This window comes from Electrona antarctica (assembly GCF_951216825.1).
Source record: "Electrona antarctica genome assembly, chromosome: 18".
Lineage (NCBI taxonomy): Eukaryota > Metazoa > Chordata > Actinopteri > Myctophiformes > Myctophidae > Electrona > Electrona antarctica.
The window spans coordinates 24723390-24746585 of NC_136799.1; the positions used below are offsets into that span (position 1 = coordinate 24723390).

At 40.4% G+C, this 23196-nt stretch overlaps 1 protein-coding gene across 6 annotated transcripts; it reads right to left on the minus strand.

Moving 5' to 3' along the window:
- Positions 1-191: 191 nt before the first annotated feature.
- LOC306942576 (helicase-like transcription factor) lies at positions 192-23087 on the minus strand. Of its 6 annotated transcripts, XM_079528573.1 has the most exons (26): positions 19996-20196; positions 18614-18816; positions 18148-18314; positions 17874-18016; positions 16895-16977; positions 15482-15553; positions 14878-15069; positions 14272-14346; positions 13975-14017; positions 13511-13589; positions 12871-12946; positions 12807-12837; positions 12651-12692; positions 12067-12177; positions 11878-11969; positions 10444-10587; positions 8504-8636; positions 7756-7891; positions 5794-5973; positions 5586-5701; positions 4897-5078; positions 4279-4401; positions 3845-3957; positions 2686-2866; positions 1612-1692; positions 192-856 (listed from the first exon to the last, which is right to left on the minus strand). In XM_079528573.1, the coding sequence occupies exons 1-26, from the start codon at positions 20096-20098 to the stop codon at positions 713-715; spliced, it is 3045 nt and encodes a 1014-aa protein (XP_079384699.1). In that variant the 5' UTR covers positions 20099-20196; the 3' UTR covers positions 192-712. The 6 variants fall into 6 exon arrangements, with proteins under 6 accessions (XP_079384699.1, XP_079384700.1, XP_079384702.1 ...); XM_079528574.1 differs by lacking the exon at positions 19996-20196 and adding an exon at positions 22982-23087 and having other exon boundaries at positions 12807-12946; XM_079528576.1 differs by lacking the exon at positions 19996-20196 and adding an exon at positions 21533-21615 and having other exon boundaries at positions 12807-12946.
- Positions 23088-23196: the final 109 nt, after the last annotated feature.

Sequence of the window (23196 nt, forward strand, 5' to 3'; positions counted from 1 at the left end):
CTTCCTTATGTATACTTATCTGCAGTGAAAGAAATGGTACTTATGGTCATCCCTGCACCAGTCACTGGAGGGTTAAAAGATGGGGACTGAGTAGAAAGTGGTACAGTCAGCTGGGGCAAACACCACTGTGGCCTCAGGGCCTGCCTTTCAGGCACAAGGCCAAACTGAGGGGCAACAATGGCTGTGGCCTCCCTGAAATTCCTGCCATGATTGAATACAACCTATTTTATTTACATTTGTAATATAAATAGACCCACAACCTATTCATTTTGATTACAACTTTATTTCCACTTGTAAATGGAATGTGTTGCAAAAAATGGAAACAAAACAGGAAATGTGTACTGAAAGAACAGTTTTCAGAATTGGTATACTGTTGGATAACACCCAATGGTGTGCGAACAGTCAAAATGCCTCAAAATTAACTAATACTGTACAAAAATCTGCCATCCCCTAATTCATAACTCAAACACTGGATCACAACTGATCATAAATAAAATGTTAATGCAAGGATTGGATACAGCATGTAATTAAATGAAGTATAAAACAAATCAGACCTTCAAACATGAGTTGGCAGATCTCAAAACAAAATATGTACTGTACACACCACACAGATAAACGGTGTTAAAACATTTTTGAATCTCCAACTGACAGTCTGGTCTGTAAATCCTTCAATGTAAAAGTGAATTCAATTAAGTGTGTGTGCAGCATCCTTTTACAGATCCATCAAAGCTCTGATGTCATCAATGCGTGATGTCTTCCTCTCTGCATTCTTCTTACCGAAGGCCTTCTCCACCAGGTCCTGCTTTTGCCTCTGGATCTGCACCATCTTCTCCTCCACCGAGTCCTTCACAATGAACTGGACAGAAAATCAAATTAGTCTCCAATCTTGATATTGGGCATTACAACTATACAGTGTAACTACCTAGTTAACTCTGGCCCAGACAGAAGGAGCAACAGGCCACATGGATTCAAGCAAAATAAAATATCACGAGTGAAAGTTACTGACCTGTCCTAATGTGAAAGGAGCCCCCTCCCCCCACACATAAGCGCTGTTTCCTAAACGACACTATGTAAAATGATGTTTTACTAATATTGTTCTTGCTGTTCTACATACTGCCAACCAGGTGAAGAAATCACAGAGTGGGGCTTTACCCTTCGCTTTTATGAAATATCCCAGACTTAAATGATACCCGAAAATATAGCTTGGTGGCGCAGTGGAAAAGCAGCTGCCCGCCACCACCATGCATTCGGCTTTGTGGAACATGATTGGCCTGTGTTGGGGGAGGGAAGCTGGGCGGTGAGGGGATAATTGGCACTGCCTGTAATCCTACAGGCTGGGGTGGGAGCGGTGACAACAGAAATGTATATTGTGGGGAGAAATTGGCATAGCGAATAAATTGTGGAGCAAAATGGGTAAAACAATTATAATAAAAAAGATGAAAATAGCCCATCTACAATTGAGAGCTTGTGGATAGGCTATTTTCGCTGCGCAACATGCTGGCTTCTATGGAATCCAAATGACTGAAATCAGTCGTGGCAACTGAACAACTTTAATCCATGAGGCCACAGTGCTCAGACAAAAGTTGTAATCTTCATCCACTAGTTTCTGACCTTGGTGACCACCACTTTCCTCGTCTGGCCCAGGCGGTGGCAGCGGTCAATACACTGTTCCTCAGCTGCAGGATTCCATGCCTAGCGCACGCACGCGCGCGCACACACACACAAAAACAATAAGGCACAGCAGTAGTATGTAATGGAGTCTAAACAAACCTTAGCAGATACAGCAAGCAGGATGGCCATTTTATTCCTTTAGTGTTCAAGTCTGATATGAAAACAAAGCGATTACAAGGAGATCAACTTTAATCCATGAGGCCACAGTGCTCAGACAAAAGTTGGAATCTTCATCCTCGGCTATGTGATGCAATGCAGCTTAGCTTGTAAATCAGTTTTTTTTGCAAGCGACACACATTTATACTCTGTACAACAGAGTATAAAAGAGGCACAGCGCAGACAGCAGCACAAAATGAATCCGACCTCCGTTTACAAGTTTATCGACATGAAGAAAGTTACCACTCCCTCCCCACACAGTGACAGCAGTGACAACACTCCATGTTTACGCACAGACGGACTGAATACTCTGTACACTAGTGTTTTTATTTCATTAAGCAATTGATTAATGTACTCGACCTCATATTTCAATGAGGGCTTCAGTCTCCTACTCTCCTTATTTGCCCACATCTATCCACAGTTAAACGGGACATCTTTGCACTGCGTAAAATTAATATCCCTTCTCCATCTCCAACTGTGCTTAGCTTCATTTCCTTTATTTGCTGCGGATTGCATTCCCACCTGCACCAAATCAAAAGCGATTGGAAGCGAAGCGAAACCCCCGTTTTTTGGCGGAGTAGAATGCGGTTCTTTGATGCGCATTAGGATTCGATTGAGGCTTCACACCTGCCAAAGGAAGCGCACTGTCCGACAATGTGCAGCATGATTTGTTTTAATCGCAGTAAAGCTTTCTGGTGTGAAGGCGACCTTAGTGAGTCTAAGGATGCAGGCTATTTGCATCACTGATTATCCATAGCTCAACATATCATATTAGAATTCACTTGGAACAATTTTATTTGAAACATAATATGTCATTACCATCCATCCAATTATCCGGCTTCTTCTCAAAGAACTCACCGGATCCATGAGAAAGACGTGAGATGCGGCAGTCAAGTTAAGCCCCACCCCTCCGGCTTTGAGAGACAGCAGCATGATGACAGGGCTGTCAGGAGCGGGGTTCTGGAATTCCTGGATGACCTGGGCGCGTTTCTTCTGGGGCATGCTGCCATCCAGACGAACAAAGCTGAAGCCTTGCTCCCTGGGAAAGAGAAAAGAGTCACGTATACAGTCATAGTGTATATAGTGTGTAGGTTAATGTGCTCGCCTCAAACATGCCTCTTGCTGGTCTAAGTTTAAGTCATGCCACAAGAGTCAAGACTTTCCAGTCAGATTCCCTTCCATCTCAGAATCCATTGGCAAATACTTGACTTGTTCAATGTTTTTTGCTTCTGGGGGCTAGGGGCACTTCCTCTTCCCATATGTCATCATTTACAACTTGAAATGTGAGGTGTATGAAATTAATACTAAGCAAGAATGGTGTCACAACAATTTGAGGAAGAGGAAGTGGCAGTAACACTAAACTATCCCACAAAATTGGCCATTACTTCCAGAGACAAATCTGGAAAAGTAAATGATTAGCTGATGGGTTCTGAGATTGGCCTCCCTTCAGTCTGTCTCAAAGAAAAAAGGACCCTTCTTAAAAATAACGTAATTATCTGAAAATTCAAAAACAGAAAATCTAGAAATGATCATTACTATAGTCAAATATAGTCATTACAGTCAGGGATCACTTGCATTATTAAACATCAACGATGTATCGCAACAAATGGAATAATAATATATGATAATTATATTTATTAATAATATATGATAATTATATTTATTTTAATTTGATCCCCATTCCTTTGGGGTATTTTTTGCCTCTGTATATTCATATTTGCAATACAATACAATACAATACATGAAATCTGACCCCAGCATTTACCCTTTCTATAACTACAAGGAGCAGTAAGAGCTATTATTACAGCGCTCTGGGAGCAATTAGGGGTTAATAATTAAAGGGAGCGGAGGGTTTCCTTTAATTATTGTTCATTTGGTTTCCTTTTTGGCTCCAGCACATCACCCAAGTTTATGGGCAGATTCTTTTCACTATTTTGTCTGAAAAGCCAACGCAAAAATCTAAGATGACACAAATGCTTTCCCGGTTTTAATGAGTTGTTAAATGTGCCTGTGTTACCTGAGTGGGATCTCCAGTATGTTGAGGAAGCGTGTGAACTGAGAGACAACCAGACATTTGATGGTGCAGTCCTCATTCCGCAGACGGAGTAGATTATTCATCAGAGCATCTACCTGTACACACACCCACGGAACAACAAGGAGGAAGGATATATTAACACTTAAACCCTCTAGGCTTAGTAAACTGGACCCGAGTTGGCGCTCAGCACATTACAATGCAATGCATTGTGAGCTTGTAGATCAGCTAAATTATCCACCCAAGTTATTCAAAAAAATACGCAGACCATACTTTTAAGTAGATGGAATGCATTTCTCTGGCTTGGACTTTTCTTATCTCTTCTTTCTTAGACTGTATTAATGACCAAACTATTGATAATTTTAATAGATTTGAATTAAAATATGATTTTATTATGGCGGTGGTGTGTTTGTGTGTACCTTTGAACTGGTCCTCCACTTCTCAGATTGCATCTCGTCTTTCTCCTCCAACTCCTCTGGTGGCACCTCCACCAGTTGGCTGGTCTTAATGTCACTTCGACAGAGAGGACAACGTGCCCTGTCCTATATCCACATGCATGGACACCATGACAATAGAAAACAGTGTTACACTTGTCCTATACCCACATGCACATGGACACCATGACAATAGAAAACAGTGTTACACTTGTCCTATATCCACATGCATGGACACCATGACAATAGAAAACAGTGTTACACTTGTCCTATACCCACATGCACATGGACACGCATGACAATAGAAAACAAAGAGGGAAATATTCAATTAAAGAAGGCCTGACTACAACCACATGTCACATAGACTGACCTACAAAACAAAAACAAAATACCCTAAAAGCCAATGCATCACAATAATTTTAAGCACTTTATCCATATTTTATACGTTTCGCTATTCAAAAATAGCAAATCCAAGCTCAGCGTAACACAAATCTTCTCTTCTGGGGGTCCCTGGCACAAAACATTTTCAAATGGGGGTACGTGGCCAATAATTTATGGGGTGCATAGCATGAAAACGTTTGAGAACGACGTGCCCATGTGTACCTGTTCGGCGCTGATGACCCGGGCGATGCAGGCGCGGCAGTAGACGTGGGCGCAGTGTGTGATGACGGGCAGATGCACTGACTCCAGACACACAGAACACTCTTCGTCACAGCCGGTGGCTAGCACCAACCTCAGCTTCTGTATCAGACGCTCTCGTAGCTCAGACGGCGTAGCAGACGAACCTGGAAGGAGGGAGGCAACGTATGGTTCACGTTGAATAACTGAATAATTTACACCACAACTTCCTTTTTAAGTTCCCGCCAGGACACTCATCAATATATAAACTATTCATTACAACAATGTTAAAAAAACACAACAGCCAATCCAGGCACTCAGGATTAAAAAAGGGGAACAACCATTGTTTAATTAAAAGGCAACTGCCAAAATGTTTCGACCTTGGGAGGTCTTTATCAGGACGAAATTAATTCATGCATCCTTTTCTCCCTGATAAAGACCTCCCAAGGTCGAAACATCTTGGCAGTTGCCTTTTAATTAAATAAAGGCCGTTCCTCTTTTTTTACTCCTGAGTGCACGGATCGTCTGTTGTTTCTTCAAATGTCTCTGATGTTACAGTTGTTTGTTTTTTGGCAGAGCAGCTCTGCTCGCAGGTCTACGTGCTATTTACAGCATTGTTTACAAGGAAGTAGGAAGCTATCCAATGATAAAACAAAACATATATATTCCTTTACTCAGTTCTTTGAGTATTTTGGCCACCAGAGCAGGGTGGCAGCAGTGCTGTCGAAGCCTCATCAGGATGGCCAGCACATCAGCATAGTTCCTCATCATGGTCCCCTCAGCCACGTATCTGCGCACGCACACGCACACCATTAACACACTATAACTATAACTATTTTTGCAACGTTGACACACAGTCAACACACCCGTACGTACACGTACCTGTTAAGGGTGGTCTTTCCCTCATTGCGCGCCATCTCGTACTCGTTTCTCTCCTGATGGGTCATTTCAATCTGCTCCACACACACCGTCTTTTCAGGCAGAGACACCAGGGGGTGCCCATTCACCGTGCTGGACTTGGTTCTCCTCAGGGTGATGCACTTCACCAGAGTCTGGAGGTTCCTGCACAGAGCATCCAGGTTAAAGGCATTCATATAATTCAAGATGTCTCTGCATCATCATCTCATTTTCAATATCCTCCAACTTTTGGTTATCTTCTCTTGTACTGCACAACAGTGCCTTATTGTCAAAATGTCTGTGACTGTTAGTATATACTGCACAATGTGTGTGGTAGGGTTGGGTCGTTATAAAGTATTTATAATGCTGATGGTATTCATATCAGTATAACCGTATAACTGTCATCAGAATGCAATGCAAATATAGAGACAGCAGATCTAGGCTTCCGTGAAAGTTGTTGTCTCCACCAGGCCGAAGGCATGGGGAGAGAGTATGTTTTGCACTCCGTCCGTCCGTGTGTCCGTGTGTGTGTCCGTCCTTCCGTCTGTGAACAGCTAATCTCCGGCACCGTTAACCCGGTCGATGCAAAGTTTTGCACACACACTCCCTGGATGCCAACGATGAACCTCTGCCCCAAAATGTCCAGAACGGCCTGTTATAGCGCCACCAGGAGGCCTCTTTGTGCAAAACAAGTTTTTGGACAGTACACCTACAGATTTTGTCCAAACATCACGCAAATTGGTACACAGTCTCTCTAGAGCCATTCAACGAAACTGGTCTTTCAGATTTCTCAGACTCCATCCTGATTGGCTAAGATTGGCTTCCAAAGTTTGCAGGAGTGCTCAGTTTCAAACAAAATGCTGCAAATCATAAACACATCGTGTGATTTCCGTGAAATTGTGCACGCACATCCCCACTAGGCCGAGGAAGAAATGCCACATGAACATTTTCAACTCAGCCTCATGGTGGCGCTATAACTGGCCGAAAAGTGTTGTTACCGCTAACTGCAGGGATCTGTGGATAACTTTGTATGCCAACTCCCTAGAGGCCAAGGAAAAACCTTTGCCTGGAATATTTCACATATGCTCTTTATAGCGCCACCAGGAGGCCTACATATGTAAAACACATTTTCTAATATTACTCCTTCAGATTTTTTTCTCCATAGTCATGTGATCAAGACGGGTTTGTTTGATTTCTCATAATCCACCCTCATAGGCTACAATTGGCTTCTAAACCTTTCAGGAGTAGCCCGCTTTGTACCCGTTTTGTACAAATCTACTACTCAACGCAACGTCCGATTGTGGTGAAACTGTGCATGCATATTCCCACTAGGCTTTGGAAGAAATGCCACTTGACAGTTTTCAAATCAGCCTCATGGTGGCCAAGCCGCGACACACACACACACACACACACACACACACACACACACACACACACACACACACACACACACACACACACACACACACACACACACACACACACACACACACACACACACACACACACACACACACACACACACACACACACACACACACACACACACACACACACACACACACACACACACACACACACACACACACACACACACACACACACTCCTGGTGGAGACCTGTGCCCAGAAGGGCACTTTTTCTAGTTGAGTTATGTTTTTCCTCTTAGTAAGTTCTTTACTCTACATACTGTAGTGGGGTGAGATCAATAAAGTTCTGTCTATCTATTCATATATACGTCAACAAGGACAGTTGGAAGTACCAAAGTTGGATTGGTATATTAAACATCACACCTGTGTGAATTGAGGGGCGCTAATATATTAAAGTCTAACTCATGTTGATTAGGTGATGGTACTCTGTGTGCAGATGTGCACACAGAGTACAGAGTGGGATATCAACAAAGTCATGAAGTAGAATGTAACTGTTATGTAGTGTACTAGTGACTCACTTGAGGCCATCCCTGTCTCCCTGTGCAACAGGTCTCTGGATGACCCTATCCCACCACTCCTTCACGTCAAAGGGCTTCAGACATAGGAAGGCCAGCAGCATCCACAGGTCTTTCACACTGTTCTGGATGGGTGTTCCTAGACGGAGGGACACAAACAGCTATATTTTAAATGCTGTGTGTGTATATAAAATCCTCAGTGTTAAAGCTGCAATCTGTACATTTGATATCCAACCTGGGATTTGACCACCATATATGGATGTCAGTCCATCACGCCTCGTGACATCACACCTCATGACACGCTCCATATATGGCTGTCTCCATATATGAAGATCGCGACGCTTCGTGATCCATATGTTGATCTGACATCAAACCCTCTACTCAAGACATGCTATACATGTATATGGCCATGAACTCAAACAAGTGGCCTGTTTCTACACATGTTACAACCTGCCAGTGCTCCCAACCGCTCATGGGAAGCGATCAAGAAGAAGGAAGTGTTTGTCCACCCAGAGATTTGTCCTTCAGGTCTTATCTTGCTGGACAACTGACAAACTGGTTTGACAAATGTATTATATTGTTTCATTGCAGGAATTCATGAGGGCTGGGTAAGGTTTTTTCATTTCATGTAGGGCAGTGGTTGGGAATTAATTACCATAACTAACGTTGACACTTTCCTTTGATTAGGCTTAGACCTGACCGGCACTCTGACGTATTATGATACCACTATAGTGTCTGTGTGTGATTGTACCAGAGAGTATCCAGCGGCGATGTGCTTTCAGCGCCAGTACAGCCTTGCTCATCTGTGCATTGGGGTTCCGTATCACATGTCCCTCATCCAACACCACCCTCAGCCAATTGATACCATGGAGGGGACTGTTATTCTAAAAGGTAGAAAGACATAATAAAATCAGTCAAAAAACATATATAATAATACTGGACATCGGTTGCCCCTGTCCCTAAAGGCTAATTCATAACTGATCTCAATCAACAAAAATTACAATTTCATCAGAAATCAAGTCAATATAATTGTCAGTTGAAATCAGTTGAATGCTCTCCCCAGGTTGGCAGAGGGACAGTAGTGCCCAGGATTACAGTTTAGGCAATTGGCACCGGGTGAAAACAAATTGGTTACCAAATCGTGGGATAAATAAGATTTGTGTGGTGTATAACCGCTGCAACCGCATACTGATATATAAAAGCTTGTGTAGTCATTATGTGCAGGCCACATCCTTGAATGTTGCATTTAGAGGACATTTAGTTCATTAAAAAGTTTAAAAAGAACATTTTATCTGGAGACAGTTATACTCCCTTTCTGTCAGAGATAAACAAGAGTTAATTTCATAGAACAAGAGCTCAAGGTCTCTTCTTAGATACAGAGAGAGCATGTGAAACAGCTGCCTGACATTGCCACTCATATAAAAGCATAACACAGCATATATTATATGCTGTGTGAATAACAGATCTGTAGTTAGTTACACATAGCTTGGGAGACAGTACAGGAGGAGACAGTACAGGAGGAACTGAAAACATCTGCAGAAAACAAATTAGGAAACCTTTCATGACACTAGTGAACAGGACATTGATATGAACTCAGACTCAGACTCACAGACACAAGACTGTGACACAAGTGTCAGACATGAAACACCAGCAGGTTCGCCATAGCACACAGTTGTTTAGGCCAACCAAAAACCACTGGTGAACAGTTGATCTGAAAGATTTTCATATCATACCAGGTCTGGTAGACAGAGTAAACCACCTATCAGATATGGCTATTGACTGAATATGAGTTGACTATGATTGCATTGCTTAATCTGTGATTCGTGAATTGATACTCTGCACTCAAAAGGTGACAATTGCAGCATGTACATTTTTTTTTCTTGTGGGCACTTTGGTATTTTTAAGTATGAAATAAGAAAAGGAAAAAAAAGAAAAAAGGAAGGGAAACAAAACATAAAAATCACACCCGTGTGAAGTGAGGGGCGTTAATATACAGTATTAAAGTCTAACTCATGTTGATTAGGTGATGTAATGGTGATGTAAAACAAATGGTGCAAACACAAACATTAAACGCCATTAACAATAGAGACAATATGACGTAAATGGCACATTATGACATATGGCGTTGTCAATGGTGTTTACAAAACAAACATTGAACTAAAGACAAACATTAAACCTGTGTATAAAAGGGGCGTGTCATATTATGGTTGTTCATATAATATAATGATATAATGTGGTTGTGCCTCACAGGCACCCGTAGCAGCCTACATTTAACGACAGTGCCGGTCTGTATGATATCTGTACCTGCTAAAGACGTTTAGTCACTGGAATATAAAGTCATTGTCAGCCTCATCGATACATTACAGAGTCAAATTAGCCATCTACAGTACAGTGTTAATTTTGTTGACTAAGACTAAATACTAAATACTAAAGACTTCATCTTTTCTGGCAAAATTAACATTGCTTTAAGACTAAGATTGTATAGTATTGTATAGTCGACTATGATTAAACAATTTCAGAAAACTTAAGTAGGACCAAGACTAAATGGTGTGTTATTCAAAAGACTAAACCAAAATATGTGGAAAAATGAACACTGCTACATCGTCATATTTGTCAAAGGATCATGTGACCAAGGCATACATTTCCCATAACATAATGTTCCTACATACATATACCCTGGCTTCCACTCACCCCGAAGTCAGCAGAGAGGACATTGTAGGTGGTCAGCACGATGTCCTGAGAGGACAGAAACGTTTTGTTTCTGTTGCGGTCCGACCCGTAATACAGATACACATTGAGCTTCACGTCAGGAGCAACATGCTGCTCAAATTGGTCCTGAACACAAAGAGGGAAGGGGATGAAAAGACCTAGTGTAGTGATTCTCAAGGACCCCCCAAGTTTGATATGCATTAGACCACAGACCCCAATTTGATACAATTTTGTATCTAAGTACAAATGAATTTGGTACCATATGTACACTCTCCGAGTTAGAGTTACAGACCCGTAAGGGTACATTTGGTTCCAAACTATTAATTATTTAAATCAATCATTCTAAGTATATTGCCAAACTGCCAAAATCTTCTTGTGTTGACACTTTTGTTCGGACACATCACTGCCACCATCATTCATCAACAGCTTTTTTTCATGTGACAAAACACACCACAGTACTTGTGCAGTACTTCCAGTGTATTTTGGGCTGCAAAAGGTAATTGCACAACCGCCTAGCCCACTGCCAAATGTCACCAATGTTTCATTTGTTGGCCATTGACCATGATGATGATGTATGAACTTATTTACATTGAACGACCCTCCGTGGGACTCAAAACAAGAATGGGCATTTTCTATTGGCATAGATTCATAGAACATGCTTCATCATATCGTACTGTACAATATATCAGGACCAAGTTCTGTTTCCGGGAGATCAACTTACTGGAACCTACAGGAAAAAGCTTGCTGGTTTGCTGGCCTATTCAATTCATGTTAATCATGAAGATAACATTTTAAAGCACATCAACATACATTATATGCCTGATTTCGCTAAATGGGAGGCATGAAACTCTAGGCTGGGACTGAGATAGAAGTGGGTTGGTCAAGTATGCTTAGCATGAACAATTGTACATTGAGCCTCTTCAATTGTACATTGACCCCCAGGGTCCCCGGACCCCTTGAGGGAGTTCCAGGGGGTCCCCAGCTAAATGATAGTTTGGAACCAAATGGACCCTCATGGGCCTGCAACTCTGAGTGTACAAATGGAACCAAATGGACCCTAATGGGTCCATTTGGTTCCATTTGTACACTCTCAGAGTTAAATTAACATTGATTTTTACAATATAAATTGGGGGTCCCAGATATAAAAAATGCCATTAAATGGGGATCCGTAACCTAATGCATGTCACACTGGCAGTCCTTGAAATAGAAATGGTTGAGAATCACTGCTAGAGCCATACAAATGTTCTCTTATGGGGGTCCTGTCAAATCTTTTCAAATGGGGGTCTGTGGGATAATAAATGTCAATTTGGTAGTCCTTGACATGAAAAAGTCTGGGAACCACTGGTCCAGGTGATATAATCAACATTTATATCATCAATAACACTTACAGTAAAACATTAGGGTAAGCATACTTACCAGCCAGTTACTAAGCACAGACAGAGGGCAGATGATAAGAGTGGTTCGGGCCGACAGGTCCTCTTCAGTGTCAGTGGTGGAAGATTGCACACCTACACACGCACAAAGATTTACATTATTAATATTACTCTTTTTCAATTTGAAACTAATAAACTGACAGAATGTTACCAAGAGAATGTCAGAACCCACCAGAATTTGGAGTAGGCCTCTTAGCAGCCGTCTTAGTCTTTGAGTGTCCATCTGATGTTAATCCACTCAACACTTGCAAAAATTCTACATCCTCGTGCATTGCTGGAGCCTCTGCAAGGCAGACATGCAGTGTTCATCAGTAAGACAATGGAAATCAGGCGGATGGTCATATTTTGGCAGTGTACACTATTAAATGAAGATTCAACATACGTAGATAAGTACCACTGCAGCAAAACTGTTATCACACTATTAAAAAGCTCTGTAGTATGCTAATTTGAATGTCTGGCCTGATGTTTGGGCTACAACAATGTCCAAAATCAATAGATTTATTCCTCTATTCTCTAAGCAAGAATGTGCACAGGCAGTCTTCTACTGTCCAAAGCATGCCGACAGTACTTGGAGACGTGTTCAGACAACAATCCGCTCATCAAATAAATAATCTGCAGTCACAGAATAATTTTTAATGTGCCGCAGCAGTCATTCAAATGTCATGTGGCAGGAGCCCTGTGTCATTTCAATGACGGCTGCTGCCACACATTAAAAGCTGGGGTGTCCTCTTCCTTTGAAGAGTCATTCTACTTTACCTTTCCTGGCCTTTGGCTTGGTGGCTTTACCCTTTTTCTTTTCTAGAACAGGAAAGGACAGGTTAAGTATTCAGATGTAAGAAGCATTCATGGAGCATGAACACAAACATTATCACTGTCAGACAGTGATAATTCATTGGTTACATGAATCCTTACTTTTCTGTGGCTTGCCGGATTCTTCAACTACCTCTGATGAATCGACGAACACCACATCAACTACCTCTGATGAATCGACGAACACCACATCAGCTACCTCTGAAGAATCGACGAACACCACATCATCCTGGGAACTGGCACTGACACACACATTGGTTTTAAATAGTTATTTTTTTGCAATGGTCAGAAATAACCAAAATGCATAGATTTCTGTAAAATAAGGTACCACAGACTCATTGCCTTTACTGTTTCACATTTTGCATTTACTGTCATACATACAGTAGTCACTCCCAAAGGCCCATCCTGAGCCAGGAAAAACGCTGCCAATTACTACACATTTGAGTAGCTTAACCAACCCCCACAAGACACACTATTGCTGGGTTCAATTCAACCTCTATAATAATAATAATAACTAATAACGCTAAAAAAAACGAGTGTAACGCAGAAACCTGTGGCCTGTAGAATGAATGAATAGAAAAGGGGTCTGAAATGTGCCTGAATAATGCATTTTATTAACTGTACAATATGTGAAGACATTGAGGGCAGGATAATAAGCCTAGACAGAGGCAAGTAAGAATAGTAGACACCACGTCAACCCTATTCTGATTCTTGTAAAGGGATGATAATAATAATAATAATAACAAAATAGGCAACACCCAATGAATAATCTTCCTGCCATATTAGAAATAACATACAGTACTTACTGGTCTGTACAGACAGAGCCTGCTGCTTCCTCTTTCACTTCAGTGTTGTCCTGTTTATCACTGCCTCCTGCAACAGAACCTATAACATTAACCACATCTGTTATTGCTTCTATACAATCACAGACAAACTGACACGTCTGACAGATAAACTCTACAATATGTGACTGCTCACTCACACACACGATCATTTTGAATTATTTGTTCATTACAAATCCAATCTTTAAAGCAGTGGATACTTGACATTACTGTTGTCTACAAAGCATATACATATCGTAGTGATTTTGGTACATTTTGATACAATAGGGAAATAAACTTAAACTTGATTTAACTAGGTAATCAATATAATTTTGCAAACAAAAAGTAAAAATATAAAGCCATAACAGTAAATGTTTTTTTTAATGTATGTAATAGTATGTGAATAGACAATTGCATTGTTGACAGTATGGTCCTTTAATGTTGCCTACCATCTGGTTTATGCGCCTTCTGTGGGCTGGTAGATTGTGCCTCCTATATTGAAAAAACAGTCCAAACACTCAGATTAAAATCAATAATGATCTTACATACTGTAGTTTACCACTGGTCCCATGAATGAATCCTGGCGATATCAACGCAGCCATGTACAATACTTCTTGAAAAGCATTTATCGTATGTATTGTCAATTGTCAGTCGTTTCGTTTTCATGTATGTTTGATTAAAATTCAATAAAAAGTAAAAAGAAAAGCATTTATCATCATTCATAAAATCCTACTCAGCATACTTACACACTTCCCTAGAGGCAGGGGCTTTCCCTTGTGGAAGTTAGTGAGGATCAGAGCAATGGTTGTCAGAGTTTTACCCTGAAACACAAAGGTAGTCAGGTTTGAGGTTGTGTCTGATTAAATGGTGGATGTCCAGTAATTTCTCAAGTCGTGGGTATCATCTACTGAAATACATTTAAAAGTTAAAGATGCAGCAATGATCTATACATGCAAGTCTCACACATAAATCTCACATATAACTCAAGGACTGTCTGACCAATCGACTTCAAACTTGTGTGTATCACAAAGTGTGTATCGAGAAGTCGGTTGGATCATCATTGAAAATCCAAGTGTCTCTGTATCTGTCTGTCCCTTTCATGCCCATATATGGAGATCTCTGTATCTAGCCTCCCAAGTACTATGATATGGATACTGCATACTCTGACAAGGGGTACATGTACAACTGGAATTGCTTAACCAGAGCGGCATGCATTCCCAATGAGCATCGTTCCCAGCAAGCATTGGCCTGGTTATTCAAACACACAAAACAATTATTAGAGCATCTTGGTGGCAATTGTACAACATATCTATAAGCTATGCTTTTGTGCATGCATATGTTGTTTGTCATACCAGTCCCATGTCATCAGCCAGTATACCCCCGCGGACCCTCTGTGGCCTTTCTTTGGTATTGAAGCATGTGATGCTGTTGTAGTAGAGTTCTCCCTTCATGGACCAGAAGGGTGGCAGACCAGTGTTGTTCTCACATGCACACATCCAGGACAACGCCTGCTTCTGGTGGGCCATCAAGGGAGTGCACACCGACTACAGATAGATAGCAGGGTAGGAAATGGAAGTGACCGACATGCAGAAAGACAGAGACAAAGGTGGACAGAGACAGATAGTCAGAAAGATGAGACATAGAAAGCACGGCAAATTATAAACAGGAATGAATCAAGTGGGTTTTATTCGTCACTAACTCATACAAGTACGAGCAGCAAGCCTGTTGTCGGGTGGAAACCTCCAACACTGTCATTCTTCACGATTAAAATTCAAAAATAGGACGCTGTAGTATGATTTATCAATAGAGCATTCATTTATGAAAAACAATGTTAAAATCTGGAGAGTGTCTGCTCGACAGCAACGATATACAATACAGATCCTAATTAATTAGGATCATGCTTTTGACTGCTGCTTACCACACAGGTTGTACACCTACTGGCTAATTGACTCTCACCTCTGCAGCATCTTTCTCTCCATCTTTACTCTCCATCAGACCTTCAAATAGATTGTCAAAGGCATTCTTTAACTGTAAAAAGGTAGAGTACATTATGTCAGTGCATTGTCCATGCAATGATAAGGCATGCTAGTCGAGTATCTGAGTTATACGTCTGTAAGTCTATAAACACAATTGACCCACAAGGACACATTTGTTATTTTGTTGCACCAAAAAAGTTGCAATTTCAAGTTAAATAGATACTTCAAAGAATAGGCCAAGCTGAGTTAAAGGTCATACTGTTTACACTTGTATACAAAGTCCTGAGATTATTTTAAGTTTTGTACATTTATTCTCATTAATATTTTCCATTAACTATATATATATATATATTCAAAAATGTTCTTGGATTAGTATTACATCCATTTGAATAAAGTGAAGCAGTTCAATAAAATAAAGCAATTAAAGGATTGATGCAATCTAAAAATAAAAATGTATCTGTATGATCTGTATAAGCAATGAGTGTTGGAGCTCATTTCATGAATAGAATAGATTCATTCACACATATAAAGAGTCTAAAGAGGAATGAGATCACATACAAATGGAGCAAGAAATAAAGCATTGAGTTCAGACAGGCACAAAAGTCAAGCAGGGCCCACACTCAGACATCCTCCTAACACATACGGCCACAATCATATTATAGTTCTATACAGATTACACTATTGATTGGGAAACTATTTTATATCACTAGTTAGTAATAGTTACTCTATAACGGTCGCAGAACTTTCAAATAAAACATATTGGAAATTGGTCACTTTTTTGTTCCTGCATTTTTATTACATCGTCATCGATATTGCACTTACTCACATAGTTTTAAAGAGTAAGTAACTTTATTTTTACACTTCACTGACATGGCTAAGAAATTAGATCACAATTGAAATACAAACAAAACCATCACAAGTCTTGAGTAAGACTTTTAGACCTGGTGGAAATGAAACAAGCATTGAATAAAATGTCTGTTTTATCTCTCCGGGACAAACACTTGCCATATAAACTACTATGGCTCAAGCACATCCAGTGGAAATACCCATCACCTTAAAAGTACAGTACACAACCTCTATTGTGTTTTACAGCAGGGGTTCTCAACCCGTGGGTCGCGACCCCTCGGGGGGGTCGCCAAATTATTTTAGGGGGTCCCCAAATTATTATTTTTTAAAAAAAAGATTTTTTTTTCTTTTCCCCGAGACATTGCCAAAGCATTTTCGGGGGTCCCCGGCCAAAAACGTTGAGAACCCCTGTTTTACAGTACAGTACACAACCTCACTGTGAATGCACAGCACTATAATGTCTAGTCCTAAAATAGCATTTGAATAGTCAGTTGAAACCTTTATTATGAAAGGGTTATTCACCCGTATATTTCTGCTACTGTCTTACCTCATCTGCAGACAGTGGGATGATTACACGCGGGGGGGCACGCCCACCCCGAGCATCACGACTAGTCATCATTAACTTATGTCCTAAAAAAAAGAAAAGCCATATACAGCCAGTGAGGGATATGTATGTTAAAGCGCAAATAACATGCATTTTAAAACTGCTTTTAATATTTAATATCATATTGTCTATGTCCCCCAAAGTTATTTCTAATGGTTTGAGCCTCAATCACCACTCTGATATAACCAGTCCATGACATTTTCAGGACTTGGAAAGCAGTTTTAGCAGTTTTGTCCTGAGGTGGTGGGGGTGCTGATATGCAAATTATTTAATATTTGAGTCATTATAATACTGATGCTAGATTTAAAAAAAAAACAGGCTTGTTTCCATTCCATGCCAGCTTGGAAAATCAACAATGGTGGACATTGTAAACAAAGTGGAACAAAGTGAAATTTGGAACTGAAGACTGAATAAGGAGGAATTATACAAAGCAGGGTGACATTGATGACATCACGATGAGGACAAAATCAGTTGAGCTGTTCCTGTGAGCAATTTCCATTAAAGCACCCATATGATATGAAAGCCTGATTGTTCAAAATTGGTTATATGTCGGGATAGAAAACACATGGGAGCCCCAAAGACACAAAAGAAATTAAAAAAGTTGAATTTTATGTTATAGGTCCTTTAACTTGTGTTTTGCTATGTTTTTTGTTTGGTTGTATTTGTATTTTAATGTATTTATGTTGTATGCGATCAGCAATGCGTAACCAGTGTAACAAGAACTGTATATTTCAATAATTGTAACTGTGTGAAAAGGTGTCATATAATGCTATGAGGGATGGGCCACAAGGTGGCATTACACTTAAAATAAAATTAATTAATTCATTCACCAAACGAAAAACAGCGTATGCAATACATATTGAATAGACAGATCTGCTAAGGGAGGCGGTGTAAAAGTGTGATTGTGTGTGTGTGTGTGTACCGGTTGGTTTAGTTCCATGTAGGTTTAGTCTGAATCCATGCCGTGCCATTCGTTCAATCACAGCATCTTTGTGCTCTTCTTTCCCCCAGAAAGTCAACATCACTGGCATATTGAAAGCATTGGTTTTCCCCATGTGCACCAACCTGGAAGAGCAATCACACATACGCTCACAGCTCCTAAATACAATGTCCTAATATACTTAGGAAAACTAAAAGGTTTGGGTCCAAAAACAAACCCAAATAGAGACTACAAATACAACACTCAACTGGCTTACCCCTCTATTTTTGCCAAGTTGTTGTCCATGACATAAGCCATGGCTGCTGCCAACTCTCGTTTGATATGTCCCACCTGGTTGCCGTACATGTTAGCCACCATCACAGCATTACGGTCATATGGATTCTGGGGTTCCCGTACAAGAGCGACCATTTCCTCTGGGTTTACCTGTCAGAGTGAGACATGAAGAACAAACTATGAATGCAGAGGTTTTAAAAGTGAACCAAAATTAACTAGGTAAGGTTTACTGCAGACTGAGTGGGCTACAGTCAGCTACTGTACTGTGGAACAACCTTTCAACTGATTGGTGACATGTTCAACTGATTGGTGACATGCTTTGTTTCTGATTATGTTGGGAGTAAAAATGATAACCCCTGGACTGACTGTTGTAAAATAAACTTCATTGTGTTGTCTATCAACTGGCTGACCACAGAGCACAGACAAAATGTCCACTCAGTAGTACTCACCACTCCAGTGTAATATCTGATGCCAACCACGGTGCCCTGCATCTGACCAAACTGCACACTGCCATCTGTATCTGGCTCCTCAGACAGCGCAGCAGTTATAGCCTGGGAGAGCGTCTCTGTAACGGTATGCCGGTCGGTGTAGGTGTCCACATTATATAAACTGTCCCTGTCAAACTGCCATCTGCGTTGATAAGGCATTATGTCTGGTACACACACAAAGAGAGAGACAAAGACAGAAAGGAAGGCAAAAAACAGCAATCAGAGCTGTGCACTGTGCAGTAAAGTAAACAACTGGTATGAAACCATGTAAACTATTAATTATCAAAGGCAGGGGCTGTAGCTTTAAAAAAAAAACATGTCACTGAATCACAACTTTCACAAACAGCTTCTTTGTCCATCACAGTGTTTGCTGGGAAAAGGGTACATTGCAGCAGAAGAGCAGTAACCTAACTGACACAGTCAACTACAGTACTGTACTAGTAATAACTAATAAACTATCAATCTCAAACTTTGTTATTACAGTCAGATAACCCAAATATAATAGGTCAACTATGTGCTTTTACGTTCCCTTTTCAAATTCTACCCAAGTATTGCATCACTGTATTGTATTAATACATACTATTCTCTGAAATGGAAATAAGCCCTGGATGTTTTGCATCTATCGTTTTGATAATGGTGTGATACTCTATGTAAGTTTACATGTTTGTATTATTGTCAAATCAAATCAAATACCATTTTAACATAGTAGTCGGTCTACTCTATACCTGCCTTATGGAAATCTGAAAAGCTTGCCTCGGCTTCCCTGTACAACTGTGTCACTTAATCAAAGCAACTGATCTAGTAATAATAATAATAATAATACATTTTATTTATGAGGCGCCTTTCAGGGCACTCAAGGTTGCCGTACAACAGGTTCAAAACAGTTAATACAAAAACACAGTAAAAAGCAAAACTAGGGTACAGCTTGCAGCAGAAGACAACAGAGGTCTAAACAGTGAGTTTGGAATATGGTGATAGATAGTCCATGTTTCTAATATCAGGGGGGAGGGAGTTCCACTGTTCCAGAGAGGTGAGGGGCAGAGCTGCTGAAGGCTCTTTCTTGACCCCATGGTGGACAGACTGGCTGGGAGGACTTTCAGAGTGATGGAGGATAGTATTGTAATTTGTACATCAGTTATTTCAGTCAAGCGTCATCCTAGTGTGATGGAGCAGAGCCTTATATGAAATGGCTTATGTTACACAGCTGCAGTTAATTTGAACCATAACTACGTTTTTAGTCAACCACGACGCCTCCACGCTAAAACATAGAAAAGTTACTTTAGAATTGCTTTAAGACTTTAATGCTCTATTTAATTGCTTGCATTTTATACTTAATTGCTTACCCGATAACGATGTCTGTCTCAGATACGCCAGGCCAGCATGGGTGCTGTTTACTACTACTTTCATTAACCGTTTTATATTTAAAAAGAATAGTAGGCTATTCATTCTAGTAGAAAACTGTCATACACGTACACGTTATGTACCCCTTTATAATTGAGGCAGTACATTTGTTTCTATCAGTAACGCTATTTGGTAAATATTAGTTAGTTAGTATAGGCTCACTTACGGTCTTAGTAGCCAGCTATGGTTGTTTTGACCCCGCTGCTCTAATCTACTCCCCACCGTCGTCCAGAATACTCACTGAGTTAGCTGTTTTGCTATTAGCCAAGTTTACCCGCCCTCTCCACCCAGCTGAGTTCTGACCAATGAGCAACTCAGTTTCCTTCACGTTCATTGGTCAGAAATCTTACAATGACTTTTCAACATTTTCTCTCCCAACTAATATGTCCAACAAAAAAAACTAAGCAAAAAAAGCATACAGGAGGTGTCAGAACCATAGAGGAACTCCTTTGATACAAGACAGTTTAGTATCAACTTACTCAAGTCACGTGTGGAATTCTGTGGAATGTGTAGTGAATGAATAGTGATGATGGGCAAAACCAGAGCCTTAGATATTACATTCCCCCCCGCCCCCCCCCCTTTTTTCCCCTCACTGTATATATTTCTTTTCCCTTTTTACCTCCTTTTTGATGAATTCTTTTTTGATGAATTCCTGTTCTGTCTATAGAAGTGTCTATTTGTACGTCTCTAAATGTTTTGATGATTTGAACATGGTGGACCCTGTTGGAAACAAGTGTAATGCTTAATTGGGTCGTCCACTCACAGTTAACAGCCTTTGTATTGAGTTTGTGCTTGAAATGTACTGTAATTCTGCAAACTGTTAATAAATTCTTCAATCAATCAATCAATCAAACATGGCTCTGGGGCAAAACGACTCTCTGAATCCTTGAAAATGAGAATGAGTTCATTACTTGCATGTTATTGACATCTACTGGTGAGATGGAAGTAGTGCAGTCAAATGCTGCAAATGGGAGATTCTCTTGGAAAGAATATCATGAGAAGAACTTCTCTGGTTACCCTTGGGGGGAATGATACACTATGTAAACTGCATAATTAATGGACTAAATTTAGTCCTATGAAATGTACTTCATAAATAAAGATTAATTTGATTTGATTTGATTGGCTGGTTGATATGGGGCGTGAGAGGGATGCTTGCATTCATATAAATGTTACAGGGGAATAAGCCATGTGTGATGGTGACAGAATGTAAAGAAAATTAATAATAATACATTAAGAAACATGCTCCTCTCAGCAGTGTCAAACATCTCTTTCATCCACTCCTTCCACTAATTTGATCCACTCTGTTATGATTAAAATACAAAAACAACCCTTGAGTAATACTAATGCATCATCAGTGACAGCCAAAGAAGGAACTTAACCTCAGAAGGATACTTGAGAGTCTCTGACTCAGATTCTTTATATATGAAGATAAAAGTTAAAAATGGGTCAACCAAAGGGACATTTTAGAATTAGAGTAACCTTGCTGCCTTTGCCTATATTCCAGCCATCTTCTTTTCACTGCAAGTTTGCAAAATGCACGTTTTTTCTGATTGGGTAGACGTGGCATCTACAACAGTAAGAGCAAAGGAGAATAAAACAAAAAATGTCCATTAAGAATTAGCGAAGGCAAATGTCACTCAAACAAGGTAATATCACATTATGAAGATGATGGTGCTACCACAGTTCCTTTTCCTATTTCCTGTTTTCAATAACATAACAAATTTCATTTCAAACATAGACCTATGACATGAAACAAATAAAAGGGTATTTTAACCATATGAACCCTTGGGGCTATAGGCAAAAAATAATAACAAACAAACAACAGCAATAAATGAGCACCAGTAGAAAAAAGAGATCCAGGCACACTGAATCCAGGCACACTGAATAGTTAAAAAGGAGGAAAACTTTATTAAACCGACATGTTTCGACTCATACCGGTCTTCATCAGGGGTGATGAACATGTCGGTTTAATAAAGTTTTCCTCCTAGGCTCCGCCACTGTTTCTGCCACTGTTTATTTCTGGGATTTATTGCAACCGTAGGTCGCATTCACTATGAAAACCTGCATCTCCCACCCGTCCGTCCGTTAGTTAGTCACCCCACGTGGTGACGCCTGGTGACATCACGTCTCCATATATGGTGACGCCTGGTGACATCACGTCTGTATATGGTCACGCCTCGTGACATCACGCCTCCATATGGTCACGTTTCGTGACATCACGTCACACCACCATATGGCCACCATATATGAAGATCACGACACTGACCTCATCTAATAACCTGATGATAATGTTTTAGGGTGGACAAAAATCACGGCACTCCATCTTTAAGGTGAAAAATGTATCTATTTATGATGTTGTGTTTACTGCAGTGATGGTACACAAAGTTCTCGCACTCCATCCTTCTATAACAAAACAACAGACGGGAGTGATCAGTGATGTGTTTACTCTCTCTCTCTCTCTGTGTCTGTCTCTGAAAACGAGTGCTTCCAAACTCCAACACTTCACCTGCACAGAATTTCTCAGCTGTCAATGGCTTGTACGTGTTGCAACCGGTTGCAACTCTAGATTCAACCCATTATTAAAACAAATAAAAAAGCTAGGGTTGCAAATTGCGGCTATAGTACCCAACCTACTGGTTTCAAACCAGTGTTTGAACTGGTTTATACAGCATTATAGGCCTACAATAGTGTTTATTGATTGCATTGAAATTCTGATCCAATTGCTGCGTTTTGTAAGTTTTGTTTGGAGCAGTCTTCCATGTCGTATTATAATTCGTTCAACGACTTCAAATATTCGCTCACTTGATTGAACTTGAGTTTTGTTTGCACCGCACCATACAATGGTTTGTTGTACTAGTAGTAAACTAGCCTCGGTCCCAGGCTCACTTAACTAGTAAACTAGCTTGGCTCAAGTCTCAAAATGCTCACCATGCACGCTCTGCAGCCGCATCCACGATTGAGTAGCGACGTCCTGACGTAAAACCACGCCCCCTGGGTCATGAAGAATTACAAATTAACTGAGGTCCAAGTTGAAGATTTACAAATTAACTGGGGTCCAAGGAGGTCAAGAGATAACTTTTAAATGAACAGATTATAGAGATAAAAAAGGGTTCATGCCATTTGATATATGATTTGATTTTTGT

Coding starts and splice junctions, on each gene's coding strand:
- LOC306942576 (XM_079528571.1), bottom strand. CDS start 20,098: ATGAATAGCCTACTATTCTTTTTAAATATAAAACGGTTAATGAAAGTA. Junction 8,637..10,443: donor TCCTCTCTGCTGACTTCGGG/GTGAGTGGAAGC, acceptor TCTACCTTTTAG/AATAACAGTCCCCTCCATGG. Junction 857..1,611: donor GGAAAGTGGTGGTCACCAAG/GTCAGAAACTAG, acceptor TTTTCTGTCCAG/TTCATTGTGAAGGACTCGGT.